The sequence below is a fragment of the Podarcis cretensis genome (assembly GCF_951804945.1).
Source record: "Podarcis cretensis genome assembly, chromosome: 2".
NCBI classification, from domain to species: Eukaryota; Metazoa; Chordata; class Lepidosauria; order Squamata; family Lacertidae; genus Podarcis; species Podarcis cretensis.
This window is the reverse complement of record NC_137171.1, coordinates 115,823,292-115,845,837: the sequence shown is the minus strand read 5'-3', so window position 1 is coordinate 115,845,837 and position 22,546 is coordinate 115,823,292. Positions and strand designations below refer to the sequence as shown.

The 22,546-nt window shown below is 48.2% G+C and overlaps 2 protein-coding genes across 7 annotated transcripts in view; both read left to right on the top strand.

The window, feature by feature from the left end:
- The window catches only part of LOC307205407 (complement C4-A-like), a 68,875-nt gene extending 60,703 nt beyond the window's left edge, over positions 1-8,172 (top strand). The window contains exons 38-41 of the mRNA XM_079957734.1: positions 528-620; positions 3,372-3,455; positions 5,503-5,635; positions 7,417-8,172. Of these exons, the coding sequence (XP_079813860.1) occupies positions 528-620; positions 3,372-3,455; positions 5,503-5,635; positions 7,417-7,558 (452 nt within the window). The 3' untranslated portion in view covers positions 7,559-8,172. The remainder of the gene's footprint in view (positions 1-527; positions 621-3,371; positions 3,456-5,502; positions 5,636-7,416) is intronic.
- A 3,401-nt stretch (positions 8,173-11,573) lies between these two features.
- Positions 11,574-21,908, top strand: LOC307208572 (uncharacterized protein). Of its 6 annotated transcripts, none has more exons than XM_079963310.1 (6): positions 11,574-11,727; positions 14,548-14,716; positions 15,774-15,878; positions 16,617-16,718; positions 17,283-17,384; positions 18,139-21,908. In XM_079963310.1, the coding sequence occupies exons 2-6, from the start codon at positions 14,704-14,706 to the stop codon at positions 19,518-19,520; spliced, it is 1,704 nt and encodes a 567-aa protein (XP_079819436.1). In that variant the 5' UTR covers positions 11,574-11,727; positions 14,548-14,703; the 3' UTR covers positions 19,521-21,908. The 6 variants fall into 6 exon arrangements, with proteins under 6 accessions (XP_079819436.1, XP_079819439.1, XP_079819434.1 ...); XM_079963313.1 differs by having other exon boundaries at positions 11,580-11,819; positions 16,620-16,718; XM_079963308.1 differs by having other exon boundaries at positions 11,580-11,819.
- The last annotated feature ends 638 nt before the right edge of the window (positions 21,909-22,546 follow it).

The window sequence follows — 22,546 nt, the reverse complement described above, 5'->3', positions numbered from 1 at the left end:
TCTTCGGATAGTGATAAAGTGGGATATCAAATCCAAACTCTTCTTCTTCTTCTTTTATTAAAGCTTCATGTTGCGATCACAAATACACAGCTCTCCGCAAGGAGGGCAGTTGCCTGCTCTGAATCCGACCCCCTACCTCCGCAGCAATGAGCACGCCAACATAAAGTTCCTCCCCCTCTCTGCCTCTTTTGCTCTCTGATATGTACGGACCTCCGAGTCCGTGGGGAGGGGGGTTCTCCCACACTCCCAACTGATGTGTCTCCCAACTGCCCCCTCCCTTCTGGATCTCTGGCCATTATCTCGTAGCTGGGTATCTCCTCCCTAATCTGTTCAGCTTCTGTGTCTGTGTCTGCCTGTCTCTTTGCTTCTGAAAACGCTGGAGGCGGCAGCGGTGGTGGGAGGCAAATACTCCCCCTCCTCTTCTGAGGGAAGGTGGTCTGCCTGTGACTGCATTCTCCCATCTGCAGATCCAAACCATTCCCTGACACCTAGTTAACCTGACCTTATCTCCTCCCTCACTTGCACAGGTGCCTGTCCGCGTTTGAAGCGAACCCTCGACGAGGCCATTACGGAGCAAGCACGCATGGAGTTTGCATGCTATAGTCCCCGTGTGCATTATGGTAAGGGGTTAGGGGAGGGATTGGAGACCCCGCAGCCTCTCCAGCCCGGCTCTTTTGGCTCTTGCCTCACTGATGTCTCACCATCTCTAACCCCTAATAATAATAATAATAATAACATCCCATCAGATGCAGGGACGCAGGTGGCGCTGTGGGTTAAAGCCTCAGCGCCTAGGGCTTGCCGATCGAAAGGTCGGCGGTTCGAATCCCTGCGGCGGGGTGCGCTCCCGCTGCTCGGTCCCAGCGCCTGCCAACCTAGCAGTTCGAAAGCACCTCCGGGTGCAAGTAGATAAATAGGGACCGCTTACCAGCGGGAAGGTAAACGGCGTTTCCGTGTGCGGCTCTGGCTCGGCTCTGGCCAGAGCAGCGATGTCACGCTGGCCACGTGACCCGGAAGTGTCTCCGGACAGCGCTGGCCCCTGGCCTCTTAAGTGAGATGGGCGCACAACCCCAGAGTCTGTCAAGACTGGCCCGTACGGGCAGGGGTACCTTTACCTTTACCTTTATCAGATGTCAAAGCGATAAACAACTACCTGACATTCAGAAGACATCTGAAGGCAGCCCTGTTCAGGGAAGTTTTTAATATGTGACATTTTTGTGTATTTTTCATCTTTGTTGGAAGCTGCCCAGAGTGGCTGGGGAAACCCAGCCAGATGGGCGGGGTACAAATAAATTATTATTATTATTATTATTATTATTATTATTATTAATAATAATAATAATAATACCCCACCCATCTGGCTGGGTTTCCCCAGTCACTCTGGGTAGCTCGCAACAGAATATTAAAATACAACAGTCCATCAAACATTAAAAGCTTCCCTAAACAGGGCTTCCTTCAGATGTCTTCTCAAAGTCTGGTAGTTGTTGTTCTCTTTGACATCTGAGGGGAGGGCGTTCCACAGGGCGGGTGCCACTACTGAGAAGGCCCTCTGCCTGGTTCCCTGTAACTTGGCTTCTCACAGGGAGGGAACCACCAGAAGGCCCTCAGCGCTGGACCTCAGTGCCCAGGCAGAATGATGGGGGTGGAGATGCTCCTTCAGGTATACTGGACTGAGGCCGTTTAGGACTTTAAAGGTCAGCACCTACACTTTGAATTGTACTCGGAAACGTACTGGGAGCCAATGTAGGCCTTTCAGGACCTGTGTTATGTGGTCTTGGTGGCCTCTCCCAGTCACCAGTCTAGCTGCTGCATTCTGGATTAGTTGTAGTTTCCGGGTCTCCTTCTAAGCCTCTGTGATGCATAATTTCAGACTTTGCATCTTTTCTGCTCGTGGCTCGCATGCAGCTCCATAGCCAACTTGCAGACCCAGCTGAGGTCTGACGTTTTTGTCTTTGTTTAAAATATTTGTATTCTGCCCTCTGCCTGAGAGATTTTAGGGCAGTGGCGAACAACATGAAAGTTGGAGAGTTTTTTGTTTGTCTGCTGTGCATCTGTACATCTCTTAAAGTATCGTAACCAAATTTTGCATGGTGGTCCTTGAGATCAGGCAGGAGATTTCTTTCCGTGCTTGGATGCACCTGGGCCCATTCTTGAATCAACATGACAGACTGAACCTTAAAAAAAAATGCAGTGGTTTTAAACTGCTGATTTCAAAACTGCACTGATTCTAAAAACTGGTTTCAGAACTGCACCCGGGTTCATGGCTGCTAATAAACAACAAAGCCACAGCATTAACAAGCAGATGAGTTAACAGCTAAAAACTTAAAGGCCTGGCACAAAATGCATGGGAAAATATAAAATGACTTAACCAGGGACAGAGGGAGGTTTTTTTGGCAATAGGAAGACCTCTTTGAAAACGGCATTCCATATTGGAGTGGCTGCCACTGAAAATCCCTTTCCCTTTCCCTTCTTCATACATAGCACACATTTCCAACAAGGAAGTTACTTGGAAGAATTCAAGTTCCTAGTCCAGTGCACTTAACGGTCTCCAGATCCTTGTGGGGTTTTGTCTCCTTTTGTCAGTGAGCGCTTCCTGACAACCTGCATATTGAGAAATCACCCTGATTTGCTTGCACAATGCTCACACAGCAGTTAGACTGAGCCTGGCCTTTATTGAACATTCATTCTGATCATTCTGATATTTTTATGGGGAGGTTCTATGACAATGAGCATGTGTCCTTCATTCATCTCTGGTTGCTTGCAGGATATTTACAAATCTTCTCATAAATTATTTATTTATCTTCCATACTTTCCCTGTCTGTCATTTACCAAACTGCAAAATGTTGTTTTTTTAGTGGGATTTCTTGCCCTTGGGTGAAAAGAAATGTTTTAATCCACTTTATCTGCACAAACCTAAAATTCTGGTGTGTGACCATATTCCTCCTGCAAATTATTGAATGTCTGGAGGTGCCTTTTGTTTCTTTATTCCTTTTATATGTTGGTTTTGGAGACTTGTTTTCTTCATCAAGCAGTGTATGGTCTGAAATTAGCTCCCATCTTGTGGGTTGCGGACATGTACCTTCCCGGCTATTGTCACTTTTCTCTAAGACCCAGCATGGTGTAGTGGTTAAGAGCAGTGGACTTGCAATCTGGTGAACCGGGTTCGCGTCTCCGCTCCTCCACATGCAGCTGCTGGGTGACCTTGGGCCAGTCACACTTCTCTGAAGTCTCTCAGCCCCACTCACCTCACAGAGCGTTTGTTGTGGGAGAGGAAGGGAAAGGAGAATGTTAGCCGCTTTGAGACTCCTTTGGGTAGTGATAAAGCAGGATATCAAATCCAAACTCTTCTTCTTCTTCTTCTCTCCCACCTTCAGGGTTCCGAGTTCGAGTAGAGCGCGAGACCCAAGAAAGCGCCTTCCGCGTCTACGAAGTTATCATCCTGGAGCCCTTGCAGTACAGTGAGCAATGTTTATTTCATTTTGTTAAGTTTACGAATCGCTTCTTAGGAAATACCTTGAAGTGATTCAACCATAAAGACGACGACAGCAACAACAACAACAAAACAATTTGACGTATAAAAGCCATTACAGCAATTGCATGTATATAAACACGATTCAAACCCAACACAGACACTGGCTGGGCTAAAAATCTCCACTTCAGTGGCTTGTTGGAAGCAGAAGGGCATCAACAGAAGTTGAGAAGGCAATGGAGATGGGGACAGCAGCGGAGGAGCGTATGCCCCAAGGGGGCAGGGCGCAGAGGGCACCCTCTGCGGGTCACTGTTCAGGGTTAGGAGAGGGGCGGGAAACTGCTGCCCACACTCTGACCTGGCAGCAAACCTGGCACCAGAGGAGGTGCCTCGCTGCCAAGGAGGGTGGGCAGCGGTGCTGCCACCCACTGACCTGATCTCCTTCCTCAGGTCAGGCCTAACCCGGGCCCCACGGAGCTGCGCTGGGCACAGGCGCCACAGCCGAAGCACAGATCCTCCTGATGCGTAGTCAGGCCATAGCTGTCAACTTTCAGATTTGAAAAGAAGGGATCAGCAGCCTCACCTGTCCCAGGGACAGTCTACGGGATATCTAACAATCCAGGATAGCAGCAGGAAACGGCGCTGGAATAAGGGAATTTCCCACCCAAAAAAGGGAAGGTTGACAGCTATGCCTGCAGCCCGAATGGGTAGCTGGAGGAGGCAGTCCAGTTCCCAGCTCTGCTGGTTGGGATCATGCAATCACTTGGCTCCAGCAACTGACCTTTCCAAACCCTCCAACATTTCTCTGATGAAAATAGGGACATCCCATTCCATAAATATAAATTTACCATTTATACACCGCACATCTTATTATGTTGCCCCAGCCACTCTGGGAAGTTTCCAATATATATAAAAAACATAATAAAACATTAAACATTAAAAAACGTTCCTATAGAGGATTGCCTTAAGAGGCCTGGGGGTTGGATAACTCCATTCACTAATTCTAAACAGTGGCACTTGGAGGGTTTCTCTTTCCCAGCTATGAGTCAGGCTCCAATGAAAGAGCCTGCTGTGGGGGCGCAAACAGCAAAATTGGGCCCGGGACCACAGCACCCACAGCGCCCCTCTGCTTGGTGCCCATTCCAAATTGCCCAGCTGAAGCCTTCTTAGAGGGGCAGTTGGCTGCAGAGCTGTTTGCTATGTTTTGCTCCTGTTGTCTGCCACCTGTAGCTGGTCCCCCTCCCCAATGCAGTGCCGTAGCTCAGGCCCCTGGAGCGCTGCGTGTGTCCTCCGCCCAGGGGCGGGGCAAGCCACCCATTGGGTGGGGCGAGCTGGGCAGGGTGCGCTGCATTGAGCCTTGCCAGCGCAACCCAACCCCCAGCTGAGGGAGAGGCAGCAGGCGGATGCAATAATAATACAGTGGTACCTCGGGTTACATACGCTTCAGGTTACATACACTTCAGGTTACAGACTCCGTTAACCCAGAAATAGTATCTCGGGTTAAGAACTTTGCTTCAGGATGAGAACAGAAATCGGGCTCCGGCGGCGCAGCAACAGCGGGCGGCCCCATTAGCTAAAGTGGTGCTTCAGGTTAAGAACAGTTTCAGGTTAAGAACGGACCTCCGGAACGAATTAAGTACTTAACCCGAGGTACCACTGTAATCATCATCATCATCATCAATTTATACCCCGCCCATCTGGCTGGGCTTCCCCAGCCACTCTGGGCGGCTTCCAACAAAATATTAAAATACAGTAATGCATCAAGCATTAAAAGCTTCCCTGCCGTTTTGGGCAGTGTGGAGCCTGCAGGTGGCCAAGCCGCCACGTCACAAAGCCCTTAGCCATTTTAGCACCCCCCCCCCTTCCTACGCCACTGGATGGTGATTATCTTAAAAATGAAACAAAATAATTATAAGTTTTTATTGAGACCCATATCCCACAATGAAACTAATCTGACCTGTTCAGCTCATTTCCTCTTATATTATTCTCACTGCCCCCCCATCACCCCCTGAATTCCATTCTCTCTTGCTCTCCAGTCGCAGACATTGGAATCTCTGAGAACGAGATCAGGCGCTTCGTGGTCCGTTCTGCCTGTCGGACGCGCTTGGTCACCGGCCAGGAGTATCTGCTGATGGGACGCGATGGGGAGACCCGGGATGCCGAAGGACGGTAGGTTGAGGAGGGGAGGGGAATCAGGTGTTCATTGGGCTGGTTGGGGGGCAGGAACTGGCCTTCAGGGCTTTTTGAGAGAAGGGAGTTGAAATATACTCGGAGTCGAGAGTGGATTTCATGCTCTTTATTCAGCTCATAGTGGTGAGGAGGAATGGAAGTTCCCCCAGAATGTCTGCTTTATATACATTATTTACACGATGGACCCCACGTGGTTGGCTAATTCCGGGATTCACCTGTAGACCAATCAGGTTGCGGATTCACTTCCACTTGGAGCTGGATTGGGTGGCTCCTGTGGACCAATCAGACTGCTGCCTTTTGCATCCTATTCAACTCAGTACATAACACCAGTCATGCTTAGGGATCAACTGCTGAGACGGGGTGGCTAACGTGTGGTACCTTCTAGAGGTTATTAGACTCCTGTTCCCATCAGCAAGTCAGGGATGATGGGAGTTGTAGTTCAGCAACACCTGGTGGTACACAGATTCCCCATCCTTGGGGCAACGGTCAGGCACTTGCTGAAGCAGAGAAGAAGTGGGGTGCAAATGTTTAACAATAACAATGCCAGCGCCAAATTCAGAGGCAGTTTAGGTTGCCTTATGCTGAACCCATCTAGCTCAGTATTGTCTATACAATGTGGCTTAGGGCACTCATATTTACGGGATCGCCTCTCCTGGTATGCCCCGCAGAGGACCTTAAGGTCCATGAATAATCATAGTTTAGAGGTCCCGAGCCCTAAGGAAGTCAGATTATCCTGGGCCAGGGCCTTCTCAGTAATGGCTCTGACCTGGTGGAATGCTCTGCCCCATGAGACCAGGGCCCTGCAGGATTTAACTTCCTTCCGCAGTGCCTGTAAGACAGAACTATTCCGCTTGGCTTTCAATCTGAACTTAGCCTGATCTTTTATTCCCCTTCCTTCCCTCCCCCTCCCCTTTTTATGAAGATTACCCGCTCTGGGATCCCACAGCTAATTCTCCCCTGGTCTTCTCGCTGGCCCAAATAGGAATAATTTAGCAAGCTAGCCCTGGTGATCATCTAATGTTTATTGGATGGATTTCCCCCCTAAATTGATTTTTGAATTTTGAATTCATTGTTATTCACGTTTTATACTGTATTTTATGCTGTTTTTTGTTGCATCCATTAAGTGTTTTAAATTTGTTGCTAGCCGCCCTGAATCCGGTTTTCTGAACCAGGAAGGGTGGTGTGTAAATAAAAAAATATTATTATTATTATTATTATTATTATTATTATTATTATTATTACACAGACTGGCAGCAGCTCTCCATGGTTTCAGGCAGGGGGCACTCCCAGCCCTCCCCGGAGGATTCTGGGGACTGGAGAGACAGTGTGGTGTAGTGGTTAAGAGCGGTGGACTCGTAATCTGGTGAACTGGGTTCGCTTCCCCGCTCCTCCACATGCAGCTGCTGGGTGACCTTGGGCCAGTCACACTTCTCTGAAGTCTCTCAGCCCCACTCACCTCACAGAGTGTTTGTTGTGGGGGAGGAAGGGAAAGGAGAATGTTAGCCGCTTTGGGACTCCTTCGGGTAGTGATAAAGCGGGATATCAAATCCAAACTCTTCTCCTTCTTCTTCCTGCATGCAAGGCGGGGGCTCTCCTGCTCAGCTACAGCCCTTCCCTCAAACGTTCCTTCTCTATAAATGCAGCTGTTTTGGAGCGTATCTTTGCCCAGGCAGCTCCAGATTAAACTCTCCTGCGTACATTTTTTGTGGAAGGGGGTGGATATGCCTGGCTTTTTACACGCTGACTCATCTTCTCTGCAGCCCCCAGTACCTGATGGATATGAACTCCTGGATAGAGGAGCTGCCAAAGTCCCAGAGCTGCCGAGCCACACAGCACCGCAACACCTGCTCCCAGCTCCAATCATTCATCTCTTCCTTTGCTGTCAGCGGCTGCCGGGTTTAAGCCAGAGAAGGGGCTTCACATCTCCTGCGCCCCCCCCCCCCATTTAGATGCACCAGAACTCTGACCTCTGCAATGGAGTCACTTCAGAGTACGATATATTAGCTCTGCTACATTTGGGAGGGGGCCTCGGTCACCCTGCTGACGAGGGACCCCTGCGCCTCAGAGTGTGCCTGGCCTTTTAATGCTTTTAACGAAATTCTGGCTGCTAATTTCTAGGGAGCCCACAGAGCCACTTAGAAATAACAGGGATATGTGGCCAAAATGGCGGACGGTTGCCTACAATGTATGTCTTTAAAATCGGTGTCTGTTCCATAGGAACAGGAGAGTGTATGCCCAGAGCATATTTGAACAAAACAGGCATTCTCACCTGAATTTAAAACGACAGTTTTTCTTTGCATAACATCAGCTACGTTTACAAGTTCAAACAGCAACTTTCGTTTGCGAATGAAGACGAGGGGTAGCCATTAGCTGAATGAGAAGTACCGGCCTAGTCCTGTCCGAAAAGCTCTCGGCATTTACCTTTTTTATTTTAGGTTTCGCTTGCAGCACCTTACAAAGTATTTGCACTGTTTAAACGGCATTTTTATTCATTAAAAAGAAAGCGTTGCTTCCTGGTTTTGTTTCCTCTGCCTGTTAATTCTTTCTGCTGCATTCTTGAGTCTTGAGGAGTCACTAGGCTCAGGAGTAATGGAGTGTCCAGCTGAGGTGGACAAGGAGGGGAAACGGGAGGATGACATGTGGCAAGCTGAGCTTCAGGAGGTGGGTGCTTCACCCTCCCAGGATACGGATGCCCCGGCTGGAGAAGCAGGACTCCCATCTCTGCTCCCCCAGACTGACCCCCCAGACTCATAAAGAAACTGATAACACAAGGTTATGTTTTGCCTCTCGTTGCACCCAAGGTATCCATGGCTAGTCGTACTCAGAGTGGGTCCATTTAAGTTAATAAGGTAAAGGTGAAGAGACCCCTGACCATTAGGTCCAGTCGCGGATGACTCTGGGGTTGCGGCGCTCATCTCGCTTTATTGGCTGAGGGAGCCGGCATTTGTCCGCAGATAGCTTCCAGGTCATGTAGCCAGCATGACTAAGCCGCTTCTGGTGAACCAGAGCAGCGCATGGAAACGCTGTTTACCTTCCCGCTGGAGCGGTACCTACCGTATTTTTGCTCTATAAGACTCATTTTTTTCCATCCTAAAAAGTAAGGGGAAATGTGTGTGTGTCTTATGGAGCAAATGCAGGCTGTGCAGCTATCCCAGAAGCCAGAACAGCAAGAGAGATTGCTGCTTTTGCTGCACAGCGATCCCTCTTGTTCTGGCTTCTGAGATTAAGAATATTTTTTTTCTTGTTTTCCTCCTCCAAAAACTAGGTCCGTCTTATGGTCTGGTGCGTCTTATAGAACGAAAAATACGGTATTTATCTACTTGCACTTTGACATGCTTTTGAACTGCTAGGCTGGCAGGAGCAGGGACTGAGCAACACGAGCTCACCCATCACGGGGATTCGAACCACCAACCTTCTGATCAGCAAGTCCTAAGCTCTGTGGTTTAAACCACAGCAACACCCGTGTCATTAAGTTAATAGATGCAATTAAATTTGGCCAACCCGTTTGTTCAAACACACAGGGAAACCTCTTTGGTTATGCTAAATCAAGGTGCTTCATTAGTAAGCCAAAGATATTAGGTAGACAGAGAAACGGGTATCATAACATTGTAGAGCTGGAGGGACTCCAAGGGTCAACTCTATGATACTAGGTTTAAGAACCATACTGAACATGGGTTTAAAAACAATACAAATAAAAAGCCAAGCTGGAGACCTGTATGTATGTATGTACAGTGATACCTCTGGTTGCGAATGGGATCCGTTCCGGAGCCCCATTCGCAACCTGAGCAGAATGCAACCTGCGTCTGTGCGTGCGCGGGTCGTGATTCACTGCTTCTGTGCATGCGCACTATGTCATTTTGAGCAAATGCGCATGTGCAAGCAGCGAAACCCAGAAGTAACCCTTTCCAGTACTTCCGGGTCGCTGCGGGACGCAACCTGAAAAGATTTAACCAGAAGTGTCTTTAACCCGAGGTATGACTGTATTTAAATTTCTATACTGTCTTTCATCTGAGGATCCCAGGGTGGTTTACAAAAAAACAGCTGGAAAATCTTGTCGAAACAAAAATGTCAGTTGTTTCTGGAAAGTGCAGAGTATCTCTGCCTGTCATCTCTCAGTAGGGATGCTGTTCCCCAAAACCTGAAGCTGCCGCACTGAAAGCCCTACTCTCGAGTAGCTGTGCATAGGTTGGGCTTGGCTTTGGGGGGGGGGTTGCAAGGAAAGCTTTTCCTGCAGAGCACAGTAACCCACTGGGTGCCTAAGGAGTAAAGGGGTCTCTAGGGTAGCTTGACCTCTGGTTCTCTGGGGCCCAAACCTTGTACTTTGTCCTGGAACAGACTGGCAGCTCAGTATGCACTAGAGAGGGATGATGGGAGCTGTCATTCAACAATGGATGGAGGCCAGCCCCCTCTCCCACTAGTTCTTCCACAGTATCTAGGGTTGCCATATTTCAAAAATTGGAAATCCGGACACAAAAGTTGAACTTTTTTTGGTGAAGTTGTTCAGTTTTTAAGCTATTTTTAAGGAATTTCACACACAAAAAAAATCAGCACTTCCGATATAGGCTTCCATATGCCCAGTTTTTCTGGACATTTTAAGCAACTTTCAAAAATTGCCCAGACGCCATTTTTGATGGCTAGATCCTGGCTATGTCTGGGAGATTCTGGGTGTATGGCAGCCCCAACAGTATCTTCCTCCTCACAGAAGCTGGATTCAGATATGTCGAAGTCAACCAAACCCACCTGAAAGAGCAACTTCTCTCGGTGCAGAATCCACTCCGCACCGTCCTGTGCAATCCTATATATATATCGATTCATATGGCAGTTCCGCTGTGTTCAGTGGGGCAGGCAAGCGTACCTAGGACCCACAACTTGCAATTGCTTAGCATTCAGAAACTTTCCAATGCTTTATAACGGAAACAGCTGTATTACTTGCCTTACCCTCTCCCCCAAATTGCAACAACTCTCTGGGCTGGTGTGGCCATCCAGATGTTTGGCTGCATCTCCCACCAGCCCCAGCCTGCATGGCCAAACACCAGGGGTGATGGGATCTGTGCCACAACAACACCTGGAGCGCCACGGGTTGCAGTTCTTCCTCTAAATTTTATGGTTGCATCTCAAAATAGAGCAACCAAATCTCTAGTTCTCTTGATGCCATAGAAAAATCCTACTTAAAGAAAGAAACAAAATAGGTAAAGGTAAAGGACTCCTGGAAGGTTCAGTTCCGTCAAAGACGGCTATGGGGTGCAGAACTCCTCTCGCTTTTCTGGCCGAAGGAGCCGGCGTTTGTCCACAGACAGCTTTCCTGGTCATGGGGCCACCATGACTAAACCACTTCTGGCGTAATGGGACACTATGATGGAAACCAGAGCACACAGAAACGCCGTTTACCTTCCCGCCACAGCGGTACCTATTTATCTACTTGCACTTGCGTGCTTTCGAACTGCTAGGTTGGCAGGAGCTGACAGAGCAACAGGAGCTCACTACCGTAAAGAGGATTCGAACCATCAACCTTCCGATCGGCAAGCCCAAGAGGCTCACTGGTTTGGACCACAGCACCACAAAATAGATGTGTGGGGCCCTGGGTTCACTTCAGAAAGGAATCCTGCTTTGTGACCTCGGCTCCGTCAGTAGAGCAAAAGACTCTTAATCTCAGGGTTGTGGGTTCGAGCCCCACGTTGGGCAAAAGATTCCTGCATTTCAGGGGGTTGGACTAGATGACCCTGGGTCCCCTTTCCAGCTCTACAATTCTAGCAGTTCAATCCATCCATGCGCTCAGACTGCAGATTGGTCGGGCTGGACTTGCCAGTCGTCGGGCTCGGCTTCAGCGAGTCACATGATGGGAAGCGGAAAACAAAGGAAAAGCCTCCCGCATAAGCAGCAAGGAGAAGCCCGAGAGGCATTTAATGCAAGTCGTCCCCCCCCCGACCCCACTTATTTTTCATTTTTTTTTTAAAAAAAAAGCTTAATTCGAATCCTTTCCACTGACGATCAGTTTTGCATGCTGAAGATCAGTCGCAGCGCCATCCTAGGCAGGTCTACTCTGGAGCAAGCTCCGTGGGGTTTGCTCCCAGGTAAGTGTGCGCAGGATTGCAGCCTTAATGCGGATTAGCGGCCCCCTTCGTGCAGGTTGGACCATTGCCCGGCCGTGTTTGCGATGGGAAAGGTAAATTTAAAGGTCGTGCAATAAGGCGTGTGCGCTTGAAATAGAAATAAACCAACGCGTGCCGCTGGGGGAAGAGGGGATCCTAACCCGCGTTTGAGATCCTGGGCTTTTTTCGTTTTGTGTGTTTTGCTCTGTCGGGGTTTCATTGGCCTCGGGCAGCCGAAAGGGTCAGACTTTCCTGGGCTTTGACATTGGGGAGGCGCCTTGGAAATTGCTGGGCTTGCAGGAAAGCAGAGAAGCTGCAAGATCTAGTTAGCTGCTAAATCGGTTCAGAGCAATCTCTTCTCTCTCCCGACCAGCAAAGAGCCTCTCTCCGCTATTGTTTCGCCCCAATTGGTGCAAGCCACGTAGTTTTCCTGCATGACCTTTGAAGTGCTATATTCAGGCCTATAGTCAGGCACCCATTCTCTCTCTGTCTCTCTAATATTGATATAGGTGCTGGCTGAGCACTTTTATTGTTATTGCCACAAGCCTAACCAGGGATATCATTGAGGACTTTATTTATTACATTTATCTTCCAAGGATCTCAAAAGCGCTGTACGTTGTCCTCCTCCTCTCCATTCCAGCCTCACAACAACCCTGTGAGGGAGGTTAGGCTGAGAGCTGCCAACGGGCCGTCTTCATGGCTGCTGAGCGGGGATTCGAACCCTGCTCTCTCAGATCATAGTCCAACACTCTAACCCGGGGTTTCCCAAACTGGGGTCTCCAGCTGTTTTGGTATTAGAGTTCCCATCATCCCTGACCACTGGTCCTGCTAGCTAGGGGTGGTAGGAGTTGTAGTCCAAAAACAGCTGGGGACTCAAGTTTGGGAAAGCCTGCTCTAACCATTATGCCACACTGGCCAGCGCCAGCCCTACTGTGTTCCTTCACTGCAGGGGGTTGGACTGGATTACTCTATGTGGGGCTGCCCTTGAGACTGACCCAGAAACTCCAGTGGGTGCAGAATGAGACTCCTTACGGGGTCCTTGTTGCGGGATCACATTCACCCAGTGCTATACCAGCTGCACTGGCTCCCGATGGAGTAGAGGATCAGGTTTAAGGTGCTGGTTTTGACCTTTAAAGCCCTATACGGCCTAGGACCCTCGTACCTACGGGACCGTCTCTCCTGGTATGTCCCACGGAGGAACTTACGGTCTTCAAACAAAAACATCTTGGAGGTCCCTGGCCACAAAGAGGTTAAGCTGGCCTCAACCAGAGCCAGGGCCTTCTTGGCCGCGGCTCCAATCTGGTGGAACGCTCTGTCACAAGAGACTAGGGCCCTGCGGGACCTGACATCTTTCCACAGGGCCTGCAAGACAGAGCTGTTCCACCAGGCCTTTGGCCAAGGCACAGTCTGATCCCCTCCTTCGGTAATCTTCACAGAACTCTAGCCCAATGGTTGCCACAAATTTGATTATGAATTGATTTTAGAATGTATTTAAATTAATTGATTGTGATTTTATGTAAAGTGTATTATTTTTACTGTTGTTAGGTGCTCTGAGCCCGGCTTCGGCTGGGGACGGTGGGATATAAATAATAATAATAATAATGACGCCTTGGTTCCCTTTCAACTTTACAATTGAGGAGCCCCATTGAGGTTAATAGACATGACTGACTCGGGTTCATTAATTTCAATGAGTGGCCTCTGAGTCACATTCACATTTAATGTGCTGAGATTCCACTTTAAACAGCCTTGGTTTCCCTCCTAAATTCCTTAGGACCACAATTTCCAGGGTACACTGTGGAGAAGAGCTAGCTAGCTGCTGAAATGTCTCTGCGAAGGCTGGTAACTTTTGAAGGATAGTTTGCAAGGCAGGGTTCGTTCGCCCCCTTGGCTGCAGCTCAGTCCAAACCCTGGCAGCTCTGGGTATACCAAGCTGAGAATGTCCCCTGCCTGAAACTCGCAAGAGCCTCTGTCGGTCAGTGTAAGCAACACTGAGCTAATTGTGACTTTGTATAATACGGTTTCCTATCTAGGAAAGATTCTCCGCTTGAGACCCTGGAAAACCGCTGTCAGAAAGAGCCCTGGGCTAGATGAACCAGGGGTCTGATTTGATACCATATGCCATGCCAGCCTCAGTTACTTATCTGTAAAATGCAAATAATAGCGATTCATGTTGCAGGGTTGTTGTTGTGAGGGCTGCATGCAGTACAGAGCCTTTTATCCCAGTATACATCTTCACATAGCGGGTGGCGCTGTGGGTTAAACCACAGAGCCTAGGGCTTGCCGATCAGAAGGTCGGTGGTTCGAATCCCTGCGACTGGGTGAGCTCCCGTTGCTCAGTCCCAGCTCCTGCCCACCTAGCAGTTCAAAAGCACATCAAAGTGCAAGTAAATAAATAGGTACCACTCCGGCAGGAAGGTAAACGGCGTTTCCGTGTGCTGCTCTGGTTCGCCAGAAGCGGCTTAGTCATGCTGGTCACATGACCCGGAAGCTGAGTGCGGACAAATGCCGGCTCCCTCGGCCTATAGAGCGAGATGAGCGCCGCAACCCTAGAGTCACGACTGGACCTAATAGTCAGGGTTCCCTTTACCTTTACCTTTACATCTTCACTGCAACTATTTTTATATGTGGAATTATTTTCAGATCTTGGCATTGTTTGTATATTTGGAACCATTTTTACATTTTACGTTTATGATTGTAACTCTTCTTTTGTTTTACACAGGTATATATATATTTTTTATCATTGTAACCTGCCCCAGAGCCTTGTGTTGAAGGGCAGGTAATAAAAATTCTGTGGATTTTTAGCTCTTCTGTAGCAAAAGTGGATGGGTGCTGTTATTTTGTTTGAAGGAAGTCTTTTGAGGTTATGGCTGTGTGAGTTTCGTGAAGTGTGATGAAGATCTGATGCACTCAGACAGATGACGTCTATCCCGGGTGGTCCTGCAAGAAAATCACAGGAAAATGGCCTCTCTGGGTAAGGATTCCTTTCTGAATTTTGTGTTAGGCGCCTGAGAGGCTTAGAAGCCTAGGGCTGTCTTCAGCAGTTCCAGTACAGTGGTACCTCAGGTTACATACGCTTCAGGTTACAGACTCCGCTAACCCAGAAATATTGCTTCAGGTTAAGAACTTTGCTTCAGGATGAGAACAGAAATCACATGGCGGCAGCGGGAGGCCCCATTAGCTAAAGTGGTGCTTCAGGTTAAGAACAGTTTCAGGTTAAGAACAGACCTCCGGAACGAATTAAGTACTTAACCCAAGGTACCACTGTATTCATGAAAGATATGTGCTTGGAGATTACAGTGCTGATTTTACCCCTGCCCTTTGTGTGAATGAAAATGTGCTTTGAATAAGACTGGTTAGTCCAGATTTCAGAAAACAAAGGACATTTTATTGAAATTAGGAGTCGTCGTCCCCACCGTACTACAAATATTTTGAAATAATGAATGTCCCTTGTTGCTGGCAGATCTCATTTTTTAACTAGTTGAAACATGGCGGGGGGAATCACATAATTGCAAACATAAGAAAAGTATTATTATTATTACAGTGGAACTTAGGTTTTCAAGCGTCTCGAAAGCCGAACGATTCGGAACCCGAATGCTGAAAACCCGGAAGTGAATGCTTCTGTTTTCAAACATGTCTTGGAAATCGAATGGCTTCCAAGGCACGTTTCTCCATTTTCTCAATGGATTCTGCAAATCGTCCATTGCGTCTCAGTTGTCAAACGTTTCGGAAGTTGAACGATCTTCCAGAGCAGATTACATTCGACAACCAAGGTTCCACTGTATTATTATTTATTGAACGTATATACCAGCCGGTACCCACACGTCTCAGGGTGGTTCACAGAATAAAACTACAAAAAATGAATATCAATAGCATCAAAAACCCCACAAACAATACCCCAGCCCAATACATTATTATTATTATTATTATTATTATTATTAAAATCTACCAACTACATTCCTCATGCTTAACAGTTCCGGACATCACTAATTCCAGACGTCTCAGACCGTTCTCCTCTTCTCTTTGATTAGAGTTTCCTAACGTGACCATAAAGCTGGAAGACGAAGATGAGATGTCATGGCTCCCGAATAACCAGGGAACAGAGGATATTAAGAATTTCCCAGGCGACCGCTCAGGTAGTGGATAGGTTCAGCTAAACTGTGCGGTGCATATATAAGTATTCATAGATAATTTTTTGTTTCAGGTTGCCCACACCACGCTTTCTGCCGACTCTGGTGGATAGAAAAAATAAAGGCTGGCGCCTTTCATGAGAACTAGAGGCATGAAATAGCTGAGCTGCCAGCCAGGATACCCATTATGGTTATCTCTGATCTCAGCCCTGAGTTTGTTGGGCAGCCTTTGCCAAGCTTTGATTCTTAGCCTCCACTTTCCTTCTCCACCAGCTGCGGTATGGGGATAATACAAGAACTTCACATAGAACAGTGGTTCTCAACCTGTGGGTCCTACAACTCCCATCATCCCTGAGCTCTGGCCTTACTATCTAGGGGTGATGGGAGTTGTAGTTCAGCAACATCTGGGGGCCCACAGGTTGAGAAAGACTGACTTAGAAGGTTTTCCTAATGCTAAGTCCATATAAATGTTACATCAAATTATTTTATCAAAGGCTGTTCCAGGTGTTTATTGCTTTCCATTATTATTATTATTATTATTATTATTATTATTACTACTACTACTACTACTAATACTACCATCTACAGGAGGCTCTCTCCTGCCAATCTCAGTGATCAATTGGGGATACAGGGATGTGATGATCTTTCAGGAATCCTGGTCCCAATGTTGGTAAACAAAGCCCTATGTGACAAGTACCTGTTACCTTGTTCCTTCTGATTACATTGGTCACTTTTTCCCCTCAGCAGGATTCCCTGTTCCTAAAACTGAAGTGGTCCATGGGGGAGATCCATGGATCCCAGAGCCTGCTTTGGAGGACAGAGAGATCCCAGCGGACTACGGCTCGGGTAAATGGAAAGATCTGGGCAAACTCTTGGGAATCAACCTTGGCTTTTCACAGGAAGAGAATGTAGAAATTCTTGCTTGTTCATAACTTTGAGAGACAGTGCGGTGCAATGGGTAGTGTTAGATGATGACTTGGAAGACCCAGGTTCGCAATCTCATTCAGTCGGGATAAAATATTGGTAGAATGGGGGCCAACCATCGCAAACTTCTTAGAGGAAGGGTGACTCAACAGTGTGACACATCAGGGTTGGGAGTACTTGTGTGTCCCTCCAGATGTTGTCGGGACTCCATTTCCCATCAGCCCCTAGTCAACATGGCCGATGCACAGGAATGCTGGGAGTTGTAGAGACATAAACAGAGGAGCGCAAGGCCCAGCCTGTTCCAAACAGCTCCAAGGTCATAACAGGAGGATCTGGACAGCTTTTCTGCGGGTGGGGAAGTGTAACATGTAGCCTGGTTCTGCGTTATTGGGGAAAGCTCTGGGATTTGGACAGGTTGGTGCCCGCTTCTGCCTGTCAAGGAGCCAGCTCCTCAGCCGCCCTCCTCTCTTCTCATTCCCCGAGCAGAGCTTCCAGATGTGATAATTAAGTTGGAACAAGAAGAGGTGCCGTACGTTCCCTGCCGCCCGGTTTCGGAGACCAGTGTGACATTCCAGGCGGCCCACTCAGGTGAGTGAGCTTAAAACTAACTTGCTCTTGGGACCTTCATTAGCCTCATATCTGCATATGCAGTTTCTCCTCACGATTGTGGCCAACCTCACAAGCAGGACCCAAAATCTCCCAGCTTCTCCTTGCTGTTTGTTTCCGATATGTGAGGCGCACTTGCAGATACACTGCTTTTGAACATGGGGGTTCTGTCTTGGTATGGATAATATGACAGCAAGTGTGCCATGACTGTGGCAGAGAATGTTTCCCATGCAGAAAGTCCCATAGCAGCCATCTTCAGATATCTCAAGGGCTGTCACGTGGAAGAAGGAGCAAGCTTGTTTTCTCCTGCTCTGGAGGGCAGGATTCGAACCAATGGCTTCAAGTTACAAGATTATGACTAAACATCAGGGAAAACTTTCTGGCAGTAAGAGCTGTTCAGCAGTGGAACAGACTCCCTCAGGAAGTGTTGTATTCTCCTTCATTGGAGGTTTTAAGCAGAGGCTGGAGGGCATCTGCCATGGGTGCTTTAGCTGAGATACCTCCATTGCAGGGGGTTGGACTAGATGACCCTCAGGGTCCCTTGCAACTCTACAGTTCTATGATTCTGTGATCAGTCTTGAACATGAGACCTTCTGCATGGGAAATGTCTGTTTGCAGTGTTTGAGAGAGTGGTTTTGTGGGGCTTGTTTGGCCCTGCTGTAAAGTCTGTCTGTAAGTTCTTTTTGTCATTGACTTCGTAAAGAAAGACGTTAAAGCGCTCTGTTTACTCTGACAGGAGATGGACGCGACAAAATATTCATGGGAGAAATGCCATATTACTCAGGCTTTGGGAGAAGCTTCGGCGACAAAAAAGGCCTTATCAAACATGAGAGCCAACACCCCGCAGAGAAACCACACAAGTGTTCCTGCTGCTCTAAAAGCTTCATGAAAAGATCCAACCTTCGCACACACGAGAGAATCCACACGGGAGAAAAGCCATTTCGGTGCTCCGAGTGCGGGAACAGCTTCAGCGACGGATCCAGCCTTATTCGGCATAAGCGGAAACACACGGGCGAGAAACCCTACAGTTGCTCAGTCTGTGGGAAACGGTTCAATCAGAGCTCCAGCCTTATCAGACACGAGAGAAGCCACACTGAGCAGAGACCTTACAAATGCTTAGAGTGTGGTAAACGATTCAACCAGAGTTCGACCTTGGTCAGACACGAGAGGATCCATAGAGAACAAAAACTCTTTAAATGTCCGGATTGCGACAAAAGATTTATTCAGACTGCGAGCCTCCTTGCACATCAGAGAATCCACCGGGGCGAAAAGCCGTATAGCTGCTCCATGTGTGACAAGGGCTTTGTTCAGCGATCAAACCTCCTCATTCACGAGATGAAACACACCGGCTTGAAACCATTCAAATGTTCGGACTGTGGGAAAGGGTTCAATCAGAACTCGAGCCTTGTCATACACAGGAGAATCCACACCGGAGAAAAACCGTACAATTGTTCCCACTGCAGGAGACCTTTCAGCGACAAATCAAGCCTTAACAAACACGAGAGAGCCCACAGAGGGGACAAGCCGTTTAAGTGCTCCACTTGCGGGAAAAGCTTTGTCCGGAGATCACACCTTCTCACACACGAGAGAATCCACACGGGAGTGAAGCCGTTCAAATGTTTGGATTGCGGGAAAAGCTTCAGCAGCCGCTCGCATCTGATACGGCACGAGGGGACTCACACGGGCGAGAAGCCCTACGATTGCTCTTTCTGCGGGAAGAGCTTCAACCGGAAGTCCAACCTGACGAATCACGAGAGGACGCACACGGGAGAGAAGCCCTATAGGTGCTCCGACTGCGGGAAAAGCTTCAGCGACAGGTCGAGCCTCATCAAGCACGAGAGGATCCACACGGGAGAGAAGCCCTACAGCTGTGCGGCCTGCGAGAAAAGCTTCAGTGACAAGTCAAGCCTCATCAGGCACGAGAGGATCCACACGGAGGAGAAGCCTTACAAATGCTCGGATTGCGGGAAGGGGTTCAACCAGAGCTCGAGCCTCATCGTCCACGAGAGAACCCACACGGGGGAGAAGCCGTTCAAGTGCTCGGACTGCGGGAAAGGCTTCATCCGGAGAACGATTCTCAACAAGCATGAGAGAACCCACACTGAGGAGAAGCAGTGAAAGAAAGCCTGGACTGTGACCGTGGCTCAGGTCGTCTAAGCTGTGAAGAAACTCCACTGCAATGAGACTATTAGGACTGATATAGTGGTAGCGATTCAGCTGTGTAATAAGAAGTCCCTGGTTTGGTGAGATCGCCTCCGTTGTGATCTCAGGTCACCGTAGGCGAGCCAATCCTCCTAACCTTTGGGACGTGGATTCACACCTGGGCTGTGGCGCAACAGAGAACTAGGCCTAATTAAAATTCACTGATTACAGTGAGCCGAACATGCTCAACCTCAACATCAGATGGGTTATGATCCTCATATTTTTCCAGGGTGGAGAAAATGTCTGTGTTGGGGGAGGGAAATGAGCAAGGGGCTCAACACCAGGTATAGGCAGACTTCAGGCTTGCTGGTTCTAATTATTATTATTATTATTATTATTATTATTATTACATGAGCTTTTTTTTAAAAAAACAATCCATCTAAAAGGCTATCTATAGCAGCGAATAAAAACAGACAGAAGCCTAAATACAGAAAATAGTACATGCAGAAATAATTGGGTAATCATACTTTTTGCATTACAGTATTAGCACTGAAGTGAGGTCTGTGGGCTGGGGATTGTGGGAATGAGTCAGCGGGCATTTACTGTAACGGATTAAATAATCCACTTTTATGTTTTGGAGATTCTTGCTTGTTGGGAGTGGAGTTTCAATATAAATGACAAAACAGCCCATTTCCCCTCACCTTGATATTCAGAGTTAGGTTCTTAGCTTGCCCAACACCAAATTAGGCCTCTTCTGCACTATACATTTAAAACAGTATTTTATCACTTCAAACAGACATGACTTTCCCCCCAGAGCATCCTGGGAACTGTGCTATGTTTGTTTTTTAGACCCCTATTTTCCCTAGAAAACTACATTTCCCAGAATTCCCTCCAAAGGGGGCTTGACTGTTAAACCACTCATAAGATGGCAGCTCTGTGACGTAAACACAGAATTGTTAGGAGACCCCTGTTCCCCAAATCTGAGAGTCCATCCCTCTTCCCATGGAACTCTGGGAATTGTAGCTCTGGGAATTGTAGCTCTGGGAATTGGGGGTGTCCCCTAACTGCTCTCAGGGCCCTTAACAAACTACAGTTCCCAGGATTCCTTGGGGGGAGAAGCCATGACTGTTCAAAGTAGTACAATGCGGCTTTAGATTTATAATGTAGATGGGCACCTTTCAACCTTGAGCCTCACTAACTAAATCCAGGTGCAAAATATGGGTAATGCAGGTGGCGCTGTGGTCTAAACCACTGAGCCTCTTAGGCTTGCCAAGCAGAAGGTCGGCGGTTTGAATCCCCGCGACGAGGTGAGTTCCCGTTGCTCTGTCCCAGCTCCTGCCAACCTAGCAGTTTGAAAGCACACCAGTGCAAGTAGATAAATAGGTACCACCGCGGCAGGAAGGTAAACAGCGTTTCCGTGCGCTCTGGCACTTGTCACGGTCCTCTGTGCACCAGTAGCAGTTTAGTGATGCTGGCCACATGACCCAGAAAAGCTGTCTGTGGACAAACGCCGGCTCCCTCGGCCTGAAAGCGAGATGAGCGCCGCAACCCTGTAGTCGCCCTTGACTGGACCTAACCGTCCAGGGGTCCTTTACCTTTTCCTTTTTTTACAAAATATGGAAGTAGAGGGTAGGGCCACATACAAAATGGCGGCTTGGGATGTGTAGCTAATTACCAGCTGCACTTCATGAGCCACACACTGGAGCAACCTGTGTATACAATTGAAATTTTATAGCTTTGAGTTAGTGCTCATCAGGGATTTGGGGTTTTTTTTGCGGTGAGGGTAAGCGAGTGAGCTTCCCACAGGCCTCTAAGCGGTCATTGTGAGAACAGGATTCTAAATTAGACGTGCCTTTGGCCTGCATTGCTGCCATATTTAAACCGTTGGCCCCCAACAACTCCTGAACATGCATCGCAAATTATCCAATGATCTACCTGGCAACCCCAGTCTACCCTCTACTTACCCCTGGTGTGGAACAGTTTCCCACAGCAGTCACATCCACAATGGTTATTCAAATTACACTGCTTCCCGCCACAAAAATCCTGGGAACTGTAGTGTGCTGGGAATTATAGTTCTGTGAACGAGAATTCTTCAGGGGAAGCCATGTTCTTTAAAGATGATGTGTGTGTGTGTCCCATTCAGCAATACCAGCATATCTTCTCGCATGGATACGGCACCCCTCCTGCACCCCAATTCTTTTATCCTGCATGCTGATTATTCCCCTGCTGAGCCTTAAAAATAAAAGCCACGTTTTGAAGCTGTCTTGAGGCACAGGAAGGTTCTTTTGTGTGATGATGAAGCAATTTATGCATCTGTAGCAAGACGCAAGTAGACATCCTAATAAACAAATAGTCTCTCTATAATTATTTTGGTCTTCTGGTGTGTTTGAGCAGCCTTCCAGGTACTGGGCAGCGGTCAGTTTGCCCAATGGAATCTTTGGTGGAGGCGCCTGTCTAGAAAGAAATGGCACGCAAGGAAACAGGAACGGGAGCGGAGGAGGAAAAGCAAGTTTAAGTAGTTAGCTATGGCAGCTCAGGCAACGTGGTGGTCTCCCTACCAGTGGCAGGTGCTAGAGAATGAACCACAAATTAGGGGGGGTTATCTTTGGGTCCTCCTCATGAACTCTTGAGAGGCACCTGCCTGGACCCATGTTAGAAACAGGATGCTGGGTTCTGCGTCCAGCGATACCCAAAGGGCCAGAGTGAAGAGGTTGAGAGAGCCCAGCAGGCTGGATTACTGCAATGTGCTCTGTGTGGGGCTGCCCTTGAAGTTGCTCCAGAAGATGTAGCTGGTGCAAAATGCAGTGGCTTGGCTGCTCAGTGTGGCAGGATATTGCCGACACATTGCTAAGTCGAAGGTGCCAGGATACCTGAAAGATTCTTAGCCGGCTTATATATCCAGTTGTGCTCAGCAGCTTCCATCTTACCAGCAGGTCTGTTCCGCAGAGTGGAAGACTCGGTCTTCTGTGTGCTGGCACCTCCCCTTTGCAATTCCTCCCTGT

What these genes read in the sequence shown, in the direction of transcription:
- LOC307208572 (XM_079963310.1), top strand. An exon ending in TTTCCCAGGCGACCGCTCAG is followed by an intron (nt 15,879 to 16,616) that starts GTAGTGGATAGG and finishes TTTTCCCCTCAG; the next exon opens with CAGGATTCCCTGTTCCTAAA. An exon ending in CCCAGCGGACTACGGCTCGG is followed by an intron (nt 16,719 to 17,282) that starts GTAAATGGAAAG and finishes TTCCCCGAGCAG; the next exon opens with AGCTTCCAGATGTGATAATT.